Below are 20,714 nucleotides of genomic sequence, written 5' to 3'. Positions count from 1 at the left end.
CCCAAGGGAGCTGATCACCCAAACTGGGTGAGGCACCTTCAGCTCCACTCACTGCCCTCCACCCCGGACGGGGGAAGGAATTCCTGCCGACCCCCAAGGTGTGTGGAAAAATTCACATCACCAGAGGTTTCTGTGCTCAAATAAGACAGAGGAGTCTTATGAAAGCAATTTCATTCATAAAACAAGGGAGAGGCCATGAGCTATTTCCCATGGCGTGTCTGCAATTGTTGGAGAGCACAGCCTCCTTTTCATCCTATTTTTTCTAGTTGCATCTCCCTCTCCTCATTGGATGAAGTATTTGAGAGGTACAGATTTCCCAATGCACTCACTGCTTCATCCCCTGAATATGCACCCCACTTTTGTATAGCTAACGATATTCACGGATCTGTTTAGTGTTTGTTCTTCTTCTGGGAGTTCACGAATTGAGCAGGACCTTGGCTGAGCAGCAGTCTGTGTGGTCAATTAATAACATTTTCTGACCCTGATGGCTTCTGCTGTCACTTCCTTATGTCCACGTCCCCGGCCCTGTGTCCAAGCGGATTCGCAGCATGTGTTTGTAGAGACCCTTTGCTGTTGTTCCTTGCATGGGGGTCCCCCGTTTTGGGGCCATCCCCCCTGGAGCAGGGTGTCCCGGCTTGGTGCAGCCCCGCCCCTCGGGCAGCGCTGAGCCAATGAGAGCGCGCGGCGGTGATGACGCAGCAGTGTCCAGGCAGAGCCGCAGCTCCCAGCGTTGCCCACCTGGAGCCACCTGCGCCCGGCCCGGGCCCCAGCGCCCCCCGGCAGGGGAATTTGGGGAGGTGGGAGGGGGGGAGCGCCAAGGCCGGGCCCCCCCGCGCTGTGGTGGCGGCAGCGGCTGCAGTGGGGAGCGAGTGCGGGCGGGAGCGGCCGAGAGCCCAGCGCTGCCCCAGCCCGAGCTGCCCCAGCTCCATCGCTGCCCCTGCGCTGGGATGCTGTGGGTTTGGGGGGAAGAGGGAGCCGGCAGTGGGTGCTGGGCCTGGGGGCAGCCGGAGAAGGGATAGATTAGCGAGGCTGAGGAACAAAATGGTCAAACGATGCACGTGGGAGGAGAAAGTGGGATTGTGCAGGAGAAGGAGGAGTAGGAGGTGGAAGAGAAGTGTGAGGAAGAGCAGGGATACTGGAGGAGGAGGGGCAGAAACTGGAAGCAGCACAAGGTTCCACCCCGCCCTGTATCTGCAGCCTCTCCCCCAGCCCCAGGAGCGTTGCCCCCCCGACATGCAGCGAGTGACCACAGTGGGGTTCCACAATTTTTAGAGGGGTGGATATTGGTGTTTCTGAGCTTTAACTTTCCAAATATTGGGGCTTTGTTTTTTTTCAGGGGCTGAACCTTAGTATTTTGGAGAGGGTTTTGTCTAAATCTTGCTGTTTGGGGGTTTTTGATCTGTGTTATGATGTTTGTAGCATTTTTAGGCTGTATCTTGTTATTTTGGAGATTTTTACAGACACAAGATGATCAATGTCTTCCTGAATTGCACTTGGGGAATGAGAAATGCCCAGCCCAAGACTCTATCCTCTTGTTTTTCCCCCTCACCACTATTTTTCATTCCTAAGGTGTCAGTGGAAGGAGGAGGAGGAAAAGCCCCAGAGATCCCTCATGAGGAGGGGCTGCAAACCCAGCCCAGGGAGCTGCGAGGAGGAAAGACCCTCCCTGAGCCGGGAAGGCGGCCGGAGATCCAGGCAGAGCTCAGAGCTGATGAAGAAACCTCATGGAGGGAAGAAGCCCCACAAGTGCTTGGAATGTGGGAAGGGTTTCAGCAGGAGCTCCCACCTGATCCGGCACCAGGTGACCCACACTGGGGAACGGCCCTATGAGTGTGGGGAATGTGGGAAGAGCTTCAGAGACATCTATGACCTGTTGCCACACCAGGTGGTTCACACAGGAGAACGGCCCTACACCTGCTTGGAATGTGGGAAGAGTTTTGGATGGAGCTCTCTCCTGAGAAAACACCAGCGCATCCACACTGGGGAGAGGCCCTACGAGTGTCCCAAGTGTGGGAAGAGGTTTCAGACCAGCTCCAATCTCCTCCTACACGAGCGGATTCACACAGAGGAGAGGCCCTTCCGCTGCCCCGACTGCAGGAAGGGATTCAAGCACAACTCCAACCTCATCAGGCACCGGCGCATCCACACTGGGGAGAGGCCCTACGAGTGTCCTGAGTGTGGGAAGAGCTTCTCACAGAGCTCTAACTTGACCCAACACCAAAGGACCCAGCACTAAGGGAAGCCCTGTAAGTGCCCAAGTGTGGGAAGAGCTTCGTGCTCTGCTCCAGCTCCATCCCCCATGGGAGGATCGGTGTTGGATGATTCCCAGTGACCCCCATTGGGTGAGGGGGAAGGGGTTTGAGAGATTTCTTTCCCTTCTTCTTGTCCTGCCGTGATTTGGTTGGTAATAAATTTCCTCTCCATGCCGAGGCTGGGGTTGTGATGCACATTTTGCTGTTTGGTACGGGATGTTTCTCCTTTTTACACCAACCCAGGAACTCTGGGTTAAACCTTTTCTCCCCTGTTGCAGCTGGGTGGGGCAGGGTCAGAGTGGCTTTGGTGGGTGCCTGGCATTGGGCCAGTGTCACCCAGGCCATGGGCACCCCTGAGATCCCAGTGTGGTGATGCATTCCCCCACTTCTAGAGAAAGTGCTGACCCAGACTGAGGCCAGGATGAAACATGGTTATGACTGGAGCCCACTCTCTTGTGACCCTCTCAACAGAAATCCAAAAGGAGACCTTTGAGCTCTCCTGGGCCACCGTGGGCTGTGACCAGCAGTCTCCCTCTGAGGGGCCTCTCAGAGCCAGCAAACCCTCGGCTTTGCTGTGCCTGGAGGATCACTGAAACACGATGTGTCCTGGGCCCATACCCTCACTGCTCAAGGCCCCATCCTTCGGCCAGTGGGAGATGCAAAAACATCTGAAGGGAGGATTTCACTGAGCTCTGGGGGGAATTGCTTGCTCTGACTATTCCTGTCTGTGTGTGCCCCTGCACATATGCTATAGCAAATCTGGGAGAAATACAGCTTTCCTAGATGTGGAAGTACCTTGGATATCTAAGTTAGGCCTGTAAGCAAGGTTCAGTTATAGTTATGAACATACTTAAATGCTATTAAATGCTAAGTGTTTTGCTAAGTTCTTAAATGTAATCGTAAGTGTTGTTTTTGTATTAAGCTGCTAAATACAATTTGGAAGTTATAGCTGTAAGTTAGGTTAAATGCTGTTAAGTGTTATTGCTCTGTGGAATTGTTAATGTTAAGTTATAAGTTAAGTTAGGTACAAATTCACTGTTGTTCGTCTGTTGCTTTGCTAGGCCTAAGGAATAAGTTAAGTTACAAATTAAGGTAGAAGTTAAAGAGTTGTTTAGAGTTGTTAAGTTTTTAGGCCGTGTTCCTTGTAATCCCTGCATGCACCTAAACACAGCACACACCCATCCACACTCCCCTAGAGAGTTCCCAGTTAATTTCTGTTCTGATTGCATGGATTTTATTTGGTGTTGTTCTTGCCTTGTTGTGCCTCACCTGTCCTGTAGGCAGTAGAATGAATCTTGCCAACAAACTTATTGTACTTTGTTGCTTAATATTAAATCTGACTTTTGTTCATGCCCTTGTCACCGATTTTTAAGCGATCTCAAACGCTCTCATTCATGACAGCACCACAATGTCCCGCATCACCGAGGGCCCTGACACACGCCCGTGTCACAAAGGGCCACCCCCGGCACCCAAGAGCAGAGGGACAGCCTGGAAGCGGCCCGGAGCAGCCCCGGCCTCGTGGCCTTGTAGCCCCTGGCGTGGCCAGAGCCCTGGGAGGCTTTGGGGTCCCCACTTTGGTGTCCCAGGGGTTCCCCGTCTCCAGGCTCATCCCTTCTCCAGGCTCCCCTCACTCCCGGCTCTCGGGGTCCCCCCTCTCCAGGCCCCCATTCCAGGCTCCGGCACTCCCGGGGCTCTCCCCTTTTCGCTTTCCCCCCCTCAAGGCTGCTCCCCTCGCCCTGCCAGTCCCGGGCGATCGCCACGGGGCTCCGGGGACCTCCATCCCCCACCCACCGCCGGGGCTCTGTCTGCAGCCACCACCCAGACATCCCCAAAAAAACCACCCGGGGACCCCACAGGATCCCCCAAAAGGGGATTTCGGGACAGCTTTGGAGCCCTGCAAGATGCAAACACCGCTCCGCCTGCCGCCTCCCGAAATACACAAACAGGGAGACCCAAAGATACTTCGGGTGAGCTCCAAATATCCCTCACCCTTTCAAAAAAACCCTGCCAGGACCGCCCAAGATATTGGGGGCGAGGTCCCTCTCCCGGGTCACCTATGTCAGGAAAATTAATCCAAAAACACCAGAGGTTTATGTCCAAAAAGGAGACAGAGGAGTCCTTTTTGCTTTATTCGAATAAAGAGAGAGGCCATGGGACATTCGCCTGGGATCTCTCAAATTTTCGGAGGACGCAGCCTCCTTTTTATCCTATTTTCCCGGCCGCATTTCCCTCTCTCTTTCCCCATTGGCTGAGGTACTTGAGAGGCACAGACTTCCCGGAACGCCTGATACCTGAAATTCCCCTCTAATGTATAACCCTCCCTTTTAATTTTTAATTCTTATAGATTTCATAGGTTTCCCCCATTGCTTCTTTCATCTTTCGATATCCAATTTCATTTATCAGCAGCCCTACAATTTGTTTGTAAAGGCAAATATCTTTGTCCATTCATCAATCAGTGGAATCCATCCCATTGTTTCTTTTATCTCTCAGTGCTAGCCTTATCTACAGGCTGATCCACAGCTCATTTGGAAAGACAAATTCAACATTCCTCTCAATCCCTCCTCTTTTATTTTTTAATAATTGTCTTTACAAACTTTAGGTATCATTGACTTAATTTCTTGTTCCTGAGTTGTTTTTGGTTTTGTAATTATTTGGAGTGACATCAATTTCTGTCCTTTTGTAATCATCTCTGGATCAGTGGGCGTGGCTATTACCTGCATCCCTTTGATCACATGTTGAATAAGTTGTACTAAGAAAGGGATCATGCTCGCCAAAAAAGATTAGAGTTGCTACAGCACATAAGAAGAAAAAAAGCAGTTGTTTAACTTATAGTCCACCAGGTAGCCAAGAAAACATGTCCTATTCCCATCTTTTTCATCTTTGGACTGGTACATGAGCTAATTTTTTAAATTCATTTTGCAATTTGTTTCACCACTTTTCCATTGTCATCTATTTGCCTATTTAGGCAATAAGTGTCTTTTTCAGAAGAATGAAGCCGCCATGGACTTCCTTCTTCATCCCAAAATCCTGTTCCATTACAGACCTTACCCAGGGTGCTAATCTACTATTTAGGTTTTACTGGGCTGGCCACCCATGGCCCGTTTTCAGATTCTCCTGGCCCTCCACAGACCCAACAATTGCTAAGGTTAAAGGTTTTTGCTACTTCTTCTCCTAAGGTCAAAAAATTATTTTCCCATTCTTGGCCCCAACCTAACTGATAATATAAAGGTAACATTATTAAGAGAAACATTCTGATTGTGTAATCTAATTTCCTAACTTCATTTTTACTTTCACGTTGTCTTCCACACCACCTGTGGCGAGTGAAGGCACAGAAACAGCTTAACATAAAGAAAACAATGACAGCAAGGGTTGGCCCCCAGTGCCTGGAGATCTGAGAGGAGGGATGCCCACACAGACTATTTCAGCAGGCACTCTGTGGGTGGGCACACAAGGCTTCCCCCGATGTCGATGCCCTGGCTGCTGCTCCAGTCCCCTCCTGCCGAGTGTCAGTCGCGGCTTCCCGTCCTTCTCCTCCAGCTGAGATGTCCAAATCTCTGGGGCTGCAGATGTTACCGTATGGACTAGAAATCCTGAATATTAGAATATAAAGTGTATAAACCATAATAGTAGTAGTAATGCTAAGGCTTGAAGACTGCAGTCCCCAGAGTAGGCCCTGGGAAACTAACTTAGGAATGTGCTGTGCTGAGAGCATGCAGAACCGTTAGTGATAATGTTAAAGTATAAACATAAATAAAGTACTGGTGGTGGGCAGTGGCGTAAGAGAGAGATTGAGGAGGAGAACACTATAGTCCTAAGATAAGCAACCATGTAAGATTCATGACGCAAAATGCTATCTTCAAGGTGAATGTATCTATAGAAGAATGTGTACTTCTGCACATAAACCATTTGTAAAAGGGTATAAAAAACCCTCTAAAAAGGGAACCAGTGGGATCCTGACTTGGGACGCGAGTCCGCAGGTCCCCGGCCCTGAATAAAGCACCGCATAAACTGACACTCTGTTAGTTTGTGTTTTACTTGGGGTTTCGGGCAGCAATCCCCACCAAACCACACAGATACTCACAGTCCGATGCTCCTGTCTGGCTCTTCGTGCACGAGAATTCCAGGTGATTTTGCCGCGGTCTTCCGGGGAGATTTTCCTTGCTCAGTCTCTATGGTGCGGGACGTCGATGGGTCCCGAGAATCACTGACGAACCGGGGCCACAGCAGTGGGGCGCCTCCCCGAAATCGCAGTGCCTCTCAGGGCTTCAAGGACATCCCGGGTTTCGGCACCAAATTGTTATAAATGAGAGACAAAAGTCTCGATATTCAGCAAAATTTAGATTGCTTTATTTGATATAGAAAGAGCAAGCAGCGCGCTGGGGAACGTGAGGGGTCACCGCCCACTCCACGCTCCACCCAACCTTGGTTTGCAGCCTCTTCTTATACTGTGGGTTCTCATTGTAATCAATAATTTTTGTTTTTTTCTTGTCATAAGCAGTGTTGGTTGAAGAAACATCCTTGTAGATAACCACCAGAGAAGTTCTGGAAGTCTGGTCCTTGAGATAAGCAGTATTGATCAGACAAAGACAGGAAGGGCTTTTCGGGAAGTCCAATTTTGCCAGCTGGTAGCCAATACAACTTATTTGGAAAACATAACATAACATAATATAACGTAACATAAAATAACCTAATATTCCATAACAAGGTGATTTTAAACAGAATTATTTAATCATATAATTTCCTTTATCTAGTGTGCATGCATCACTTCAGAACTTAGTATTCTGGTTTATACAAACCCCAATGCTTTTGTGATTAACACAAATCTTTTATCAGTTATCACAGTGATGATTGGCGTCCTTGATTTCTTCAGGGCATCGAGAGATTGGACAGGCCCTCTTACCAATCCTCACTCACGGACTACGTAGACTTCACTCACAAGATGTTACCACCCCCTCACACCTCGACCTGGCCCCCCCCTTTAAAACTCTTAACAAACATTAATTTAACTTATTATAACATTTCAATTAACTTCAAAAACAATGAACTTCTACATAAAGTCACAACAGGGCAACAATTAACTTAGAAAATTAACATTCTTAACTAGCAACAAACATTAACCAAATTTTACCCATAAGACCCTGGACCCCCTGACCCCTGTTCCTGCCTTTCCCAGCTCCCAAACCCCACTTTGCCCAACACCTGGACCCCCTTTCCTGAGCACAGGGACCCCCTGGATCCCCCATCCCACCTCTCCCAGTCCCTTTCTTGAACCTTGGACCCTTCCCGGCTCTCGCAGTTCCGCTTCCTGACCCTTGAATGCCGCCAGCCCCCCAATCTCTGCGTCCCCCTCAGTTCTCCACCCATGCTCATCCTGCGGGGAGGACTTGGGAGGTCCCGGGGGGGATTCAGGGGAATTCCCAGAGTTTCCTCTGTCCCCTCCCCCTCCTCGAGTTCCCCCGATCACTTTTGCGTCTCCCAAGCTGTGGCTCTGGGATTCACCGCGGGACCAGTGACCGCCCCCGGCACCGGGACCCCCCTGAACCCCCGTTCTTGGGCACGAGGACCCCCCTGCACTTCCATTTCCAGGCAAGTCCCCCTTCCTGGGCACAGAGAACGCTGGTTTCATGGCACTGGGACCCCGCTGTACTCCCTTCCCCAGTCCTGAAAATCCCTGCACCCCTTTATCTGGAACGTGGAACACCCCTGAACCCCCATTCCCGTACAAGGATTCCTCCCTGAACCCCCATTTCTGGGCACCGGGACCCCCCCTGAAGCTCCATTTCCAGGCAATGGGACCCCTTGAACTCCAGAACTCGGGAAGTCCCCTGAACCCCATTTCCTGGGATCTGGGACCCACTGCATCCTGTTATCCGGCACCGAGACCCCCCTGAACCCCCATTCTGCTGCACCGGGACCTCCCGAGCCCTCCATTCCTGTGAACAGGAACCCCCGTGCACCCCCTTCCCCAGCACCAGATCTCCCCATGCCGTTATTTGGCACCAGGACCACCCTGAACCCCGATTTACCGGCACGGGAACTCCCCTGAACCCCCATTCCTGGGCATGGGGACGGCCCTGAATCTGCATTTCGGAGGAACCGAGACCACCTTCCCCAGTTCCGGGAGCCCCTGAACCCCTATATTCAGGACCGGAACTCCCCTGAACCCCCAGTTCCCGTGCACCAGGATCCCCTGTATCCCCTTATCCAGCACCGGCTGAACCCCTTCATCCAGCACCAATGTCCCCCGCACCCCCTTTCCCGACCCTCTCCCTCTCGGAGACCCCAGTCCCCTTTTTCCTTGTCCTCGAGACCCCCTGGACCCCTTTCCTGCCTTTCCCAGGCCCCGCCCTCCACTTTCCTCAACCCGTGCACCCCCTTTCCTGGGCACAGGGACCCCCTGGACCCCCCATTGCCTTCACCCCTCTTTCCTTCACCCCAGGACCCCCTAAACCCCTATTCCTGGGTATGAGGATCCCTCCCGCACTCCTTTATTCTGTACTGAGACCCCTTCCTGAACATCCTTCACATCTACTGGGACCCCCTGCACCCTTTTCTCGGGCATCCCGCACTTCCCAGACCCCCGACCCGCCCTTTTCCTTCACCTTTTTACCCCCAGATCTCCCAAATTTCCGTGTCTCCCCAGTTCTTCACTCCCAGCGCTTTCTTAAGGAGGGTTGCAGGGGGTCCCAGGTGATTCTCAGAGGGCTCCAGGGGGGTCGCAGCCGGGACCAAGAGGAATTCTCTGGAATTCTCACGTCCCCTCCCCCCCCCGCGCTCTCTCGGTCTCTTTCACTTCCGCGTTCCAACCTGTGAGACCGGGATCTACGCGGCGGCCTGTGAAGTCACTGTGAGATCGAGCTGCCATTGGCGGACAGGAAATAGCAGCGCCAATGGCGGGGCATGGGGCGGCTCTGTGGGCGGGGCCAGAGCTGGGTCGAGTTCGGGCGGGCTCGAAGCGGAGCAGCGCCATGGCTCCAGCGCTGGGGTTGCCGTTGGGGGCCCCAGGGAACGCGACGAAAGGTGAGTGGGACCCTTGAAATCACGACCCCCCCTGAACGTCCGTTTCCGGGCACTAGGAAACCCCTAAACCTTCATTCCATGGCAGGGGAACGCCCGGAATCCGCATTTTGGGTCCTGTGACCCCCCCTTAATCCCCTTCCCCAGCACCGAGCCCCCCCTGTATCCCCATTTCTGGGCACGGGGCCTCTCTTGAGCACCAATTTCCGGGCACCGGGACACCCCTGAAGCCCCTCATCTGGCACCAGGACCCCCTTAAACCCTCATTCCTGGGGATCAGGATCCCTTTGAACCCCGAATCGCGGACCGGCAAACGCCCTGAACTTCCATTTCCGGGCACCGGGAACCCCCTTAACCTTCATCCTCGGGTACGGGAAAGCGCCCCCCCATCGCCTATTTTGGGTCCTGTGACCCCCCCATCCCCTTCCCCGGTATCAGGACCCCCCTGTACCCCCATTTCTGGGTACGGGGACCCTCTTGAGCACCAATTTCCGGGCACCGGGATCCCCCTGTACCTCCTTATCTGGCACTGGCACCCCCATGAACCCCCATTCCTGGGGATCAGGATCCCTTTGAACCCCGAATCGCGGATCGGGAACCCCCCTGAACTTCCATTTCCAGGCACTGGGAACCTCCTAAACTTTATTCCCGGGTACGGGAAACACTCCAACGCCCCATTTTGGGACCTGTGACCCCCCCAAGCCCTTTCCCGGTATCAGGACCCCCCTGTACCCCCTTAACTGGCATCAGCACTTCCCTGAAGCCCCATTCCTGGGGAGCAGGATCCCTTTGAACCCCGAATTGCAGACCAGGAACCCCCCTGAACCCCCCTTCCTGGGCACCGGGAACCCCCTAAACTTTCATTCCCGGGCAGGGAAACTCCCCTGAATCCCCTGTTTGGGTCCTGTGACCCCCCCATACCCTTCCCCAGCACCAGGACCCCCCTGGAACCCCTTATCTGGCACCGGAACCCCCCTGAATCCTCATCCATGGGGATCAGGATTCTTTTAAACCCCGAATCGCAGCATGGGAGCCCTTCTGACCCCCATTCCTGGGCGCTGGGACATCCCTGAATCTCCATTTCCGGGACTGCAACCCCCCTGCACCTCCTTTTCCGGCATCCCGCTTTTCCCAGACCCCATTCCCGCCCTTTTCCTTGACTTTTGGACCCCCGAGATCTCCCAGCTTTCCATGTCTGCCCCGTTTTCCACTCCCGCCACTTCTCGAAACGGGGTCCCAGAGGGTCCCCGGCATCCCAGGGCTCTCACGAAGGTCGCATCGGGGATCCAGTAGGATCCAGATGAAGTCCCTGGAATTCCCCCTTTTCCCTCGACCCCTCCCCCACCGCTCTCCCTCGGCCTCTTTCTCATCTCCCAGGCTGCGCCTCAGGGATCCTCTCTCCCATCTCCAGATCCCCCTTTCCCGTGAACCAGGGACCCCCTGGCCCCCCATTCCTGTCTTTCCCAGCTCCCAGACCCCCCTTTACCTCAACACCGGGGATCACTGAACCCTCTTTCCTGGGGACAGGGACCCCCTGGATCCCCCATCCCGCCTCTCCCAGTCCTTTCCTTGAACCTTAGACCCTTCCCAGCTCTCCTGGCTCTCCCCGTTCTGCTTCCTGCCCCCTCAATCTCTGCAACCCCCCAGTTCTTCACCCCCTGCTCCTCCTGCAGGGGGTTCCGGGGGTCCAGGAAGGTCCCTGGGGGGTCGTGGAGGGTCCCAGGGGGGATTCTGGTCTCTGGGATGCCCCTGAATTTCCAGTCTTGGGCACTGGGACCCCCCTGCACTCCCTTATCCCGTACCATTTCCCTCCTGCACCCCCTTTCCCATCTATCCCGCCTTTCCCTTTTCCAGACTCCCCTTTTCCTTGACCCTGAGACCCCCTGGACTCCCATTCCTGATTTTTTTAGCCCCCAGCTCCCTGTTTCCTCTGCATCAAAGATCCCCTGAGACTCCCATTCCATCCATCCCGGGTCTCCCTGCCTTGTGACTCCTCTTTCCTTGGCACTGGGGTCCCCTGGACTTTTTTCCTGGGCACAAGAATCCCTTGAAACCCCCATCCCACCTCTCCCAATCCTTGTATTCCCCTTTCCTTGACACTGGGAGTCCCCTGAGCCCCCGTTCCTGGACACTGGGTCCCCATGCACCCCATTCCCGGCTCTCCCAGTTCCTCTTTCATTGATCCTTGACTCACTCAACCCCCCCAAATCTCCGTGTCCCCCCAGTTCTCCACTCCCTGCGTTACAAGCACGTGGCCGTGTCGGAGCCCAGCCCAGGGATCCCCCAGTACATGGTCACGGGGTTTGTGGATGGGATCCCCTTCGAGCGCTACGACAGCGAGCGGGGCCGGGCGGTGCCACTGACACAGTGGATAAAGGATGGAGCCGAGCTGGGATATTGGGATAGGATGACTGAGACCTGCAAGAGGAACCAGCACATGGATGCCAGGAACCTGGAGACACTGCGGGACCGGTACAACCAGAGCAGGGGTGAGTGGGGGGATCTGTGGGGCTGGGGTGGGAACTGTGGACCTGGGATTTATGGGGCTGGGATAGATCTATGGGTTGGGCTGGGGATCCATGCGACTGAGATGGGATCCATGGGGCTGAGGTGTGGATCCATAGGGCTTGAATGTGAATTCACAGGGCACCAAAAAGGCTGAGATGGGGATCCATTAGGCAGGTATGGAATATCTTGTGATCCATCGGTGTGAATGGGGATCCATGTGTTTGGGATATGGATCCATGGGGTTGGGATGGGATCTCTGGGGTTGGGTTGGGATCTGTGGGTTAGAATGGGGCTCCATGGGGCTGGGATGAGGCTCTGTGGGTTTCCATCAGACTCTGGGGCTCCATAGGGCTGTAATGGGGCTCTGTGGGGCTGGGACCCAATTCCATGGGTCTCTGTGGGTACAATCCCCCCAGGTCTCCACACATTGTTGCAAGTTTACGGCTGTGACCTCTGGTCTGACGGGCGAGTCCGTGGATCCTACCAGAGTGGCTACGACAGGTGGGTTTACATCTCCTTTGACCTGGGATCCAGGAGATTCGTGGCGGCCGACAGCACTGCTGAGATCACCAGGAGGCGCTGGAAACGTAAAACGAACGAGGTCGAGAGTTTGACGAATTACCTGGAGCATGAATGCCCAAAATGGCTCCAGAAATACGTCAAATATGGGCAGAAGGAGCTGGACCGCAAAGGTGGGAGCAGAATTCTTGAGGGAATGTGGGATTTTGGAATGGAGGACTTGGAAACATGGGAATTCCTGTGGGAATTCCATGGGCAGATCTCACCTCCATCCCATTCCCATAGAATTTCATGGGTAGAGCTCACCCCCATCCCATTTCCATGAATTCCATGGGCATATCTCACCCCCATCCTATTACAGTGGGATTTCCATGGGCAGATCTCACCCCCATCCCATTCCAATGGGAATTCCATGGATGTTTCTCACCGTTATCCCATTCCAGAGCCCCCTGATGTCCATGTGTCTGGAAAAGAGGAACACGGGACGCTGATCTTGTCCTGCCATGCGTACGGATTCTACCCCAGCTCCATTGACATCAACTGGATGAAGGGGGATGAAATCTGGGATCAGGAGACGGAGTGGGATGGGATCGTTCCCAACAGCGACGGCACCTTCCACACCTGGGCCAGGATCGAGGCGCGGCCGGAGGAGCGGGAGCAGTACCGGTGCCGGGTGGAGCATCCCGGAATGTCTGAGCCTGGGATCTACGCTTGGGGTGAGGCTGGGAATGTGGAATGTGGGAATTGGGAATTTGGAATGCCCAACTGGGGATTCTCCTCCCCCTGCTCACCATCCCGTTTTTCCCAGAGCCAACAGCTGGCAGGAATCTCACCGTGGTGGTCGCTGTGTCCATCATCGCTGCCGTCCTCATCCTCATTGTCCTCATTGGATTCATTGTCTGGAAGCGCCAATCTGGTAACACACGGGATGGGGGCTGGGAAGGGGCATGGATCCACCTGGCACTGTTCTGGGAATCCTGTGCCACCAATGCTGATCCCACTGTTTTTCCACAGGGAGGAGGGACAGGAATGAATACAGCATGGCAGCCAGTGAGTACCAGTGGTGGATCCAGCTCTGGATCCCCTCTGTGCAGATCCCAGGATGGATCCTGGGGTTAATCCTGGTGTGTGATCCGTGCTAGAATCTCATGGATTTTCTCTTTCTGCAGGAAATGATGTGGGAACAATGGCTTGACCGCAGGTACAGAGAGGGATGAGGGTGGGATTCCAGAGAGGGATCAGGGCAGGATTGGATAGATTGGGATCAGGGAGGGACTCTGGATCAGAGCAGGGGTCCAGAGCAGGATCAGATGGAATTGTGGAGTGGGATCGGGGCTGGATTCTGGAGCGGGATCAGCTGGGATGGATGAAACAGGATTGGTTGGAATTCCAGAAAGGAATTGGGGCAGGATGGGTAGGGCGAGATTGCGTGGAATAGATGGAGCAGGATTGGTGTGGGATGGATGAAGTGGGATCAGGGAGGTCTTCCAGAGCAGGATGAGTTGGATGGATAGAGCAAGTTTGGGACAGGATCAGGTGGAATTCCGGAGCAGCTCCCGCTCTCCATGGGCTCCAGCAAGGTCCATCCTGTGGGATGGGGACAGGGAAAGGGTGACACCGTGACCCTCTCTTATCCTGGCAGGAATCACTGCCTGAGCAATCCCCAGAGCTGGATCCGGCCCCTTCCTGTGGTAGTCGATTTGGCTGAGATGGACTGGGATTTAGCCCAAATTCCCTATAAAGAAAGCACAAATTTAAGACCTTGGGAGGCAGGCTGTTAAAAAGCAAGGCCTTAGACATGAGGTCTGGCCCCTGCCCTGCAGATGCAGAGGCTTTAGCCTAAAACCATGGGATTTGTAAGGACATGTCAGGCATGCCTAGACACGTCCCTAATTCTCATTTGTCTTTGGACCTTTGCCCTCGGGTATCCCTGTGTATATCCCTCCCCCTGGTCTTTGGATGCAGCCTCTCAGATCACATGTTCAAAGATGGATGAAAAGGATATCACAGGCACCATCATTCCCATCCCACTTATTATTATTATTATTATTATTATTATTATTATTATTATTATTATTATTATTATTATTATTAGCCACGCTGTAACCCGGTCAGGCTGGTGAAGTTGTCACAAAGGGAAAAACCCCCATTGCATTACAACAGGCAGCCATATCAGATTCCACATGTTCCAGGTTAAATTCACATGAAGGGGAAGCTGGATTTACAGAGATATCTGATGGCTTTAGGTTCCATGTTGCAGAAGCTCCAGAATTCCATCCTGCTATCCAGACCCATAGGACTGGACACACCTGCACATCCCTTCCAGCCTGGACACTGGGTCTATGTGAAGTGGTGGGACAGTGATCCTCTACAAGCCAAGTGGAGAGGACCATTCCAAGTCCTGCTGACCACCCTCACCTCAGTCAAAGTTGCTGGCAAAGGACCTTGGATTCACTGCTCCAGAGTTAAGGGTTCTGCTCCTGAAACAACTGAAAATAGAGACTGATGCAGATGAAAACATTTTTTAAATTAATCCTGTGCCTAAAGAACTGTTCATAATAATCCTGATTCTTCTTTGCATGATAGCCAACTGTGCAAGACATTACTACTGTTAAGATATTTACTGTTAGATATTTATATATTATTAGATATTTATCTGTTGTTAGATGTTTACTGTTGTTTGATATTTATCTATTAGATATTTATTTACTGTTAGATATTTACTGTTGTTACATATTTATCTATTTATTGGGGGTTAGGTTTCTTTTCTTTTGTTCCTTCTTACCTATAGAATTTTTCCCATGAATTGCTAGAAAATTCTAACTGCAGCTACTGGTTAGTGCTTTAGAAAACAAAAGGTTGGCCTGGCCCAGGTAAAAAGGAGGGCGGGGGTGGGCAGCTACTCAAGGCTTTGGGTTTTGGAAGACACGTTTGGAGCTGCTCTTGCTCAAGGAGAGGAAGTCCCCATGACCCAGCACAGAGCTGCTGCTCCTTCTCCTCTGGGGTGAGCCTCTGCTCGTAAGAGCAGCCACTGACCTAAGGCCTTATTAACCCCTTCCTCACTAAAAGAGGCACCGATCACCCTCTGCTCACACCCAGCTGCCGCTGCCCGCTGCTCCTTCAGCGCTGCTCTGAGTTTCTCTGCGCTGAAGCCCCGCCCTGCCCTGCCCTGCTGGGACGTCCTGAGGTTCGAACTACTGCCGAAAAATTGCCTGATACATCTCGTCCACCAGCCCAACATCTTTTGTTCATTCCTGCTGTTCTAGCTTAGTGATTTTCAGAGTCCGGCAGGGGCACTGGGATTGACTGCCCCAGGGCTTTGAGAAGCAAATCCTCTCCTCCATCCTTTCCCATCTCGGCCAGAAATGCTGTCACGGGCTCCCTGGTTCTGTTTGTTATTAATTCCACAGTTGTTGTTTTCTTGCCTTGTTATACATACCAGTAAGAAACTGTTATTCCTATCTCATATCTTCGATTAAAACCCCCTTAATTTCAAAATTATAATAATTCAAAGGGAGGGGGTTTACATTTTCCAGTCCGAGGGAGAGTCCTGCCTTCCCTAGCAAACACATGTCTTTCAAACTGAAAGAAATTTTGGTGTCCAACATTGGGCCCGACGGCATCGAGAGAAAGGGGTGAAAAAAGAACAGTTCTTGAGTGATCTCATTTTTTGTGTGTGCTGAATTCAGAAACTTCACTGGGTGGCACCATGTGGTCGAGCTTACCCTAGTTTGGTTGGCACATAGTCATGGCTATATTTCTCCCATTTGCAGCCCCTTATCTAAACATGGCTCCTGTTGAATCATTAAAACAGATATGTTCAGGGACAATGACTCTCTAACTAGTTAAAGTTACAAAGTGGTATGTTTATTAAGACACTGGTGGGTTGCACGAGATGTGGCAGCTTGTGTTGGTTTGAAAGTAAAACCAGTGCGAGACTCCAAGTCAGTAATACAATTTAATAGGAGAAAAGAGAAAAAAAATAAAATACATGCAATAATATAAAAGAAACAACCACCAACACAGTCAGAAATACAACCTGACACCCTGTCAGTCAGGGTGTTGGTAGCAGTCCGTATAAATGGTGGCTGCAGTCCTCCTGGATGACAGATGTGGTTCTGTTGAAGCAGTGCTCCTGTAGAAGGTGCAGTTTTTCTCCGAAGATCCAGCAATGATGTGGAAAAAGGTCCGACTTTCCTCTGGAATCCAGTAGAAAGGTCTGCCCTCGGGTCCCAAACCCCAGTTTTTTATCTAGGTAGGAAAGGCTTGGCTCCTGCCCCTGGTTGGGGCATCTCCCAATGGGGTGATGTAATCTTATCAGTCACACAATAGGACTTAATGGCCCATTAACAGAATATATCTTCTGGAGGAAGGATGGGTTGTGAATAGATAACGATGATCATCCCCGATCTTATCAGATGGCACATCAGCAGAGGATATCTCCCACAGAGATAAGGATCACCACCCCTCCCACATTTTAACAGATGGTGATAGAATACACATTTTTGCATTGTACCCCAGGACATGGGGACAACGAGACTCTGGAATATTGGAAAATTGGGATATGATAGGACAGAGGTGTCATGAACCTGGGAAATAGCCAGATGATTTGGATCTCCAGGCACTGGAGACACTGGGGAGAACTGGGAAATGATGATCACCTCAAGACAAGGCTGAAGCTTGGGGAATTGCTCAGGTGTGGCACTTCCCACATCCACACCACCCATTATTTCCCTTTACCTGCATGACCCAAACTGGTCCCATCTTCAGCCCCAGGGTGGAGTCCAGGTGGGAATATCCCCTGCCCTGGGTCTGACCCTCATCCTGTCACACCTGCAGCCAATAAACCCTCCCAGAGCTCCTTGGTCCTGCTCTGCACAGCTGCCACTCATGGGGGGTGCCAGCGACCCCATCCCCAACAAAGCTCCCACTCCAGCTCTGTCCCTGCCTGGGACTTGCCCACAGCTCCCCAAGGCCCTTGTCCCCACACAGGGTCTCTGCAATGTCCTGGCCTTGTGCCCAGGCCAGCACTGGCCCTGAGCAGGATGTGCCCATCCCAAGGAATATGGGGAAGTTGGCACTTCTCCTAGAGCAGCCATTGGGATCTAATTGGACAAACAGAGGTGCCCAGTCGGGGGAGGGATGTTGGTCCTGTCAGAATCTCTGATAAGCCCTGTTTACCCAGGACCTGACGCACCAGGAAGACATTCAGACATCTTGGGCATCCAAGAAGTGAAAATCCCCTGAGAAGTGGTTCCTGAGCCTGTCCATGGCTGTGATTCCCCCGCTGTCTGTTTTATCCCAGAGCTTTCCCCGTGGGACAGCCCAGAGCTGACCCCATCCCAAACCTGTTGGATCCGAGCAGAATTGCCCCTATTCCCGCTCTGGCACTTTGAAGAAACAGCAGTGGGCACTGACTCCTCTTCCTGGGACATCAGGAATTGGGGAAAACAGGAATGTGGGAAAACTTTAAGTCAAGGGTTGGCGGGTGATTGGGATCTGCAGTCACTGGAGACCCTGGGAACACTGGGCAATGCTGATCACCTGAAGACAAGGCTGAGGCTTGGGCAATGCCTCAGGTGTGCTTGTTCCCACAGCCAGACCACTCCATTTCCCTTTTCCTGCATGCCCCAAACCAGTCCCATTTCCAGCCCCTGAGCAGAGTCCAGACAGGAATGTCCCCTGCCCTGGGGCTGAGCCTGTCCCACCCAGAGCACCTGGGTCCTGCTCTGCACAGCTGCCACACACGGGGAGTGCCAGGGACCCCATCCCAACCAGGCTCCCATTCCAGCTCTGTCCCTCACTGGGACTTGGCTGCAGCTCCCCAAGGTCCTTGTCCCCACACAGGGTCTCTGCAATGCCCTGATCCAAGGCCAGCAGTGGCCCAGAGCAGGATGTGCCCATCCCCAGGGATATGGGGAGTGGGTGTTTGTCCCCAGACACCACTGGGATCTAATTGGGCAAACAGAGGAGCCCAGTCAGGGGAGGGATGTTGGTCCTGTCAGAATCTCTGATAAGCCCTGTTTACCCAGGGCCTGAGGCACCAGGAAGACATTCAGACATCTTGGGCATCCAAGAAGTGAAAATCCCCTGAGAAGTGGTTCCTGAGAGCTGTCCCTGGCTGTGATTCCAGTTTGACATTCCAGGACATTAGTGAAGGTTTGTTGGTTCCTAGGAGGTGCCTTGGAGTCCTGAACGGTCACAATGGGGTCTCCCCACAGCCTCTTCTTCTCCAGGCTGAACAGCCCCAGCTCTCTCTGCCTCTCTCTGTCACAGAGGTGCTCCAGCCCTCAGAGTGTCTTGGTGTCCTCCTCTGGAACAGCTCCATGAGTTCTGAGTCTTTCCTGTGCTGAGAATCCTCTTGCAAATTGTTTATACAGAAGACACCATTGATAGGAGAGGGGAAACTCCTTTGTCCTGAAAGGCTGCCACAAGTGCAGGGACAAACTGTAGGGACAGTTTCTGGAGGGCTGAGACACAGCCCCCAGAGAGGAAGGGACATTCCCACGGGGTTCCCTGGAAATGGGGGATCACTCCACCCGCACTGGGAACCTCCGTGTGTGTCCAGCTCATTGTCCCCAGGCTGTTGGCACATGGTCAGTGGCCGTCCAATGCCATCCCTCTGACTGGCACTGATCTCCAATGCAGCATGGAACTCTCCTTGCCAAAGTTCCCAAATTAGGACCCTGCAGACACTTCCTGAATTCCTCTCCAAGGTGATTAGTAACTTTGGTGATTAGGAATAGTGGTCAGCACACCAATGATGTCACAGCACTTGTCCATCTGGTCAAGAATCCCCCACAGGGACACACTGCTCCCTCATCCACGGGGCATAAAGCAACAAAACTCCCGAGGAAACTCTTCCTCCGTGGGCATTGTGGCTCCTTGGGCAAGTTCCAGGTCAAACAGTCAAGGCAGTGGCCTGAAATGTTTTCCCAGCTGGCCCACAACACATCTCTGATGGAGCCACAGGACAGAGAAAGCAGAAGCCTTCACTAATGCCCTGGAATGTCAAACTGGACTCATATCCATAGATAGCCCTCAAGAAACACTTCTCAGGGGATTTTTCATTTCTTGGATGCCCAAGATGTCTGAATGTCTTCCTGGTGCCTCAGGCCCTGGGTAAACAGGGCTTATCAGAGATTCTGACAGGACCAACATCCCTCCCCTGACTGGGCTCCTCTGTTTGCCCAATTAGATCCCAGTGGTGTCTGGGGACAAACACCCACTCACCATATCCCTGGGGATGGGCACATCCTGCTGTGGGCCACTGCTGGCCTTGGATCAGGGCATTGCAGAGACCCTGTGTGGGGACAAGGGCCTTGGGGAGCTGTGGGCAAGTCCCAGTGAGGGACAGAGCTGAAATGGGAGCCTGCTTGGGGATGGGGTCCCTGGCACTCCCCGTGTGTGGCAGCTGTGCAGAGCAGGACCCAGGTGCTCTGGGTGGGACAGGCTCAGCCCCAGGGCAGGGGACATTCCTGTCTGGACTCTGCTCTGGGGCTGGAAATGGGACTGGTTTGGGGCATGCAGGAAAAGGGAAATGGAGTGGTCTGGCTGTGGGAACAAGCACACCTGAGGCATTGCCCAAGCCTCAGCCTTGTCTTCAGGTGATCAGCATTGCCCAGTGTTCCCAGGGTCTCCAGTGACTGCAGATCCCAATCACCCGCCAACCCTTGGCTTCAAGTTTTCCCACATTCCTGTTTTCCCTGATTCCTGATGTCCCAGGAAGAGGACTCAGTGCCCACTGCTGTTTCTTCAAAGTGCCACAGCAGGAATAGGGGCAATTCTGCTCGGATCCAAGAGGTTTGGGATGGGGTCAGCTCTGGGCTGTCCCACGGGGAAAGCTCTGGGAGCAAACAGGCAGCGGGGGAATCACAGCCATGGACAGGCTCAGGAACCACTTCTCAGGGGATTTTCACTTCTTGGATGCCCAAGATGTCTGAATGTCTTCCTGGTGCTTCAGGCTCTGGGTAAACAGGGCTTATCAGAGATTCTGACAGGACCAACATCCCTCCCCTGACTGGGCCCCTCTGTTTGTCCAATTAGCTCCCAATGGCTGCTCTAGGAGAAGTGCCAACTTCCCCATGTTCCTTGGGATGGGCACATCCTGCTCAGGGCCAGTGCTGGCCTGGGCACAAGGCCAGGGCATTGCAGAGACCCTGTGTGGGGACAAGGGCCTTGGGGAGCTGTGGGCAAGTCCCAGGCAGGGACAGAGCTGGAGTGGGAGCTTTGTTGGGGATGGGGTCGCTGGCACCCCCCATGAGTGGCAGCTGTGCAGAGCAGGACCAAGGAGCTCTGGGAGGGTTTATTGGCTGCAGGTGTGACAGGATGAGGATCTTCCCCAGGGCAGGGGATATTCCCACCTGGCCTCCACCCTGGGGCTGAAGATGGGACCAGTTTGGGTCATGCAGGGAAAGG

General features: G+C 53.0%; 1 protein-coding gene across 3 annotated transcripts; it reads left to right on the top strand.

Moving 5' to 3' along the window:
- Window positions 1-9,172: 9,172 nt before the first annotated feature.
- On the top strand, window positions 9,173-15,011 carry LOC148218114 (class I histocompatibility antigen, F10 alpha chain-like). 3 transcript variants are annotated; one of them, XM_088158132.1, is made up of 8 exons: window positions 9,173-9,272; window positions 11,495-11,758; window positions 12,194-12,469; window positions 12,740-13,012; window positions 13,105-13,212; window positions 13,311-13,346; window positions 13,466-13,497; window positions 14,557-15,011. In XM_088158132.1, the coding sequence occupies exons 1-7, from the start codon at window positions 9,221-9,223 to the stop codon at window positions 13,489-13,491; spliced, it is 1,035 nt and encodes a 344-aa protein (XP_088014258.1). In that variant the 5' UTR covers window positions 9,173-9,220; the 3' UTR covers window positions 13,492-13,497; window positions 14,557-15,011. The 3 variants fall into 3 exon arrangements, with proteins under 3 accessions (XP_088014258.1, XP_088014257.1, XP_088014255.1); XM_088158131.1 differs by having other exon boundaries at window positions 14,543-15,011; XM_088158129.1 differs by lacking the exon at window positions 14,557-15,011 and having other exon boundaries at window positions 13,311-14,501.
- Window positions 15,012-20,714: the final 5,703 nt, after the last annotated feature.

Source organism: Sturnus vulgaris, unplaced genomic scaffold, assembly GCF_052056855.1.
Source record: "Sturnus vulgaris isolate bStuVul1 unplaced genomic scaffold, bStuVul1.hap1 Scaffold_195, whole genome shotgun sequence".
Classification (NCBI taxonomy): Eukaryota; Metazoa; Chordata; class Aves; order Passeriformes; family Sturnidae; genus Sturnus; species Sturnus vulgaris.
The sequence above is the reverse complement of the archived record's forward strand: the minus strand, read 5'-3'. Positions and strand labels throughout refer to the sequence as shown.

What these genes read in the sequence shown, in the direction of transcription:
- LOC148218114 (XM_088158129.1), top strand. Translation starts at nt 9,221, where the DNA reads ATGGCTCCAGCGCTGGGGTTGCCGTTGGGGGCCCCAGGGAACGCGACG. An exon ending in CCCAGGGAACGCGACGAAAG is followed by an intron (nt 9,273 to 11,494) that starts GTGAGTGGGACC and finishes GTGTCCCCCCAG; the next exon opens with TTCTCCACTCCCTGCGTTAC. An exon ending in GAAGGAGCTGGACCGCAAAG is followed by an intron (nt 12,470 to 12,739) that starts GTGGGAGCAGAA and finishes ATCCCATTCCAG; the next exon opens with AGCCCCCTGATGTCCATGTG.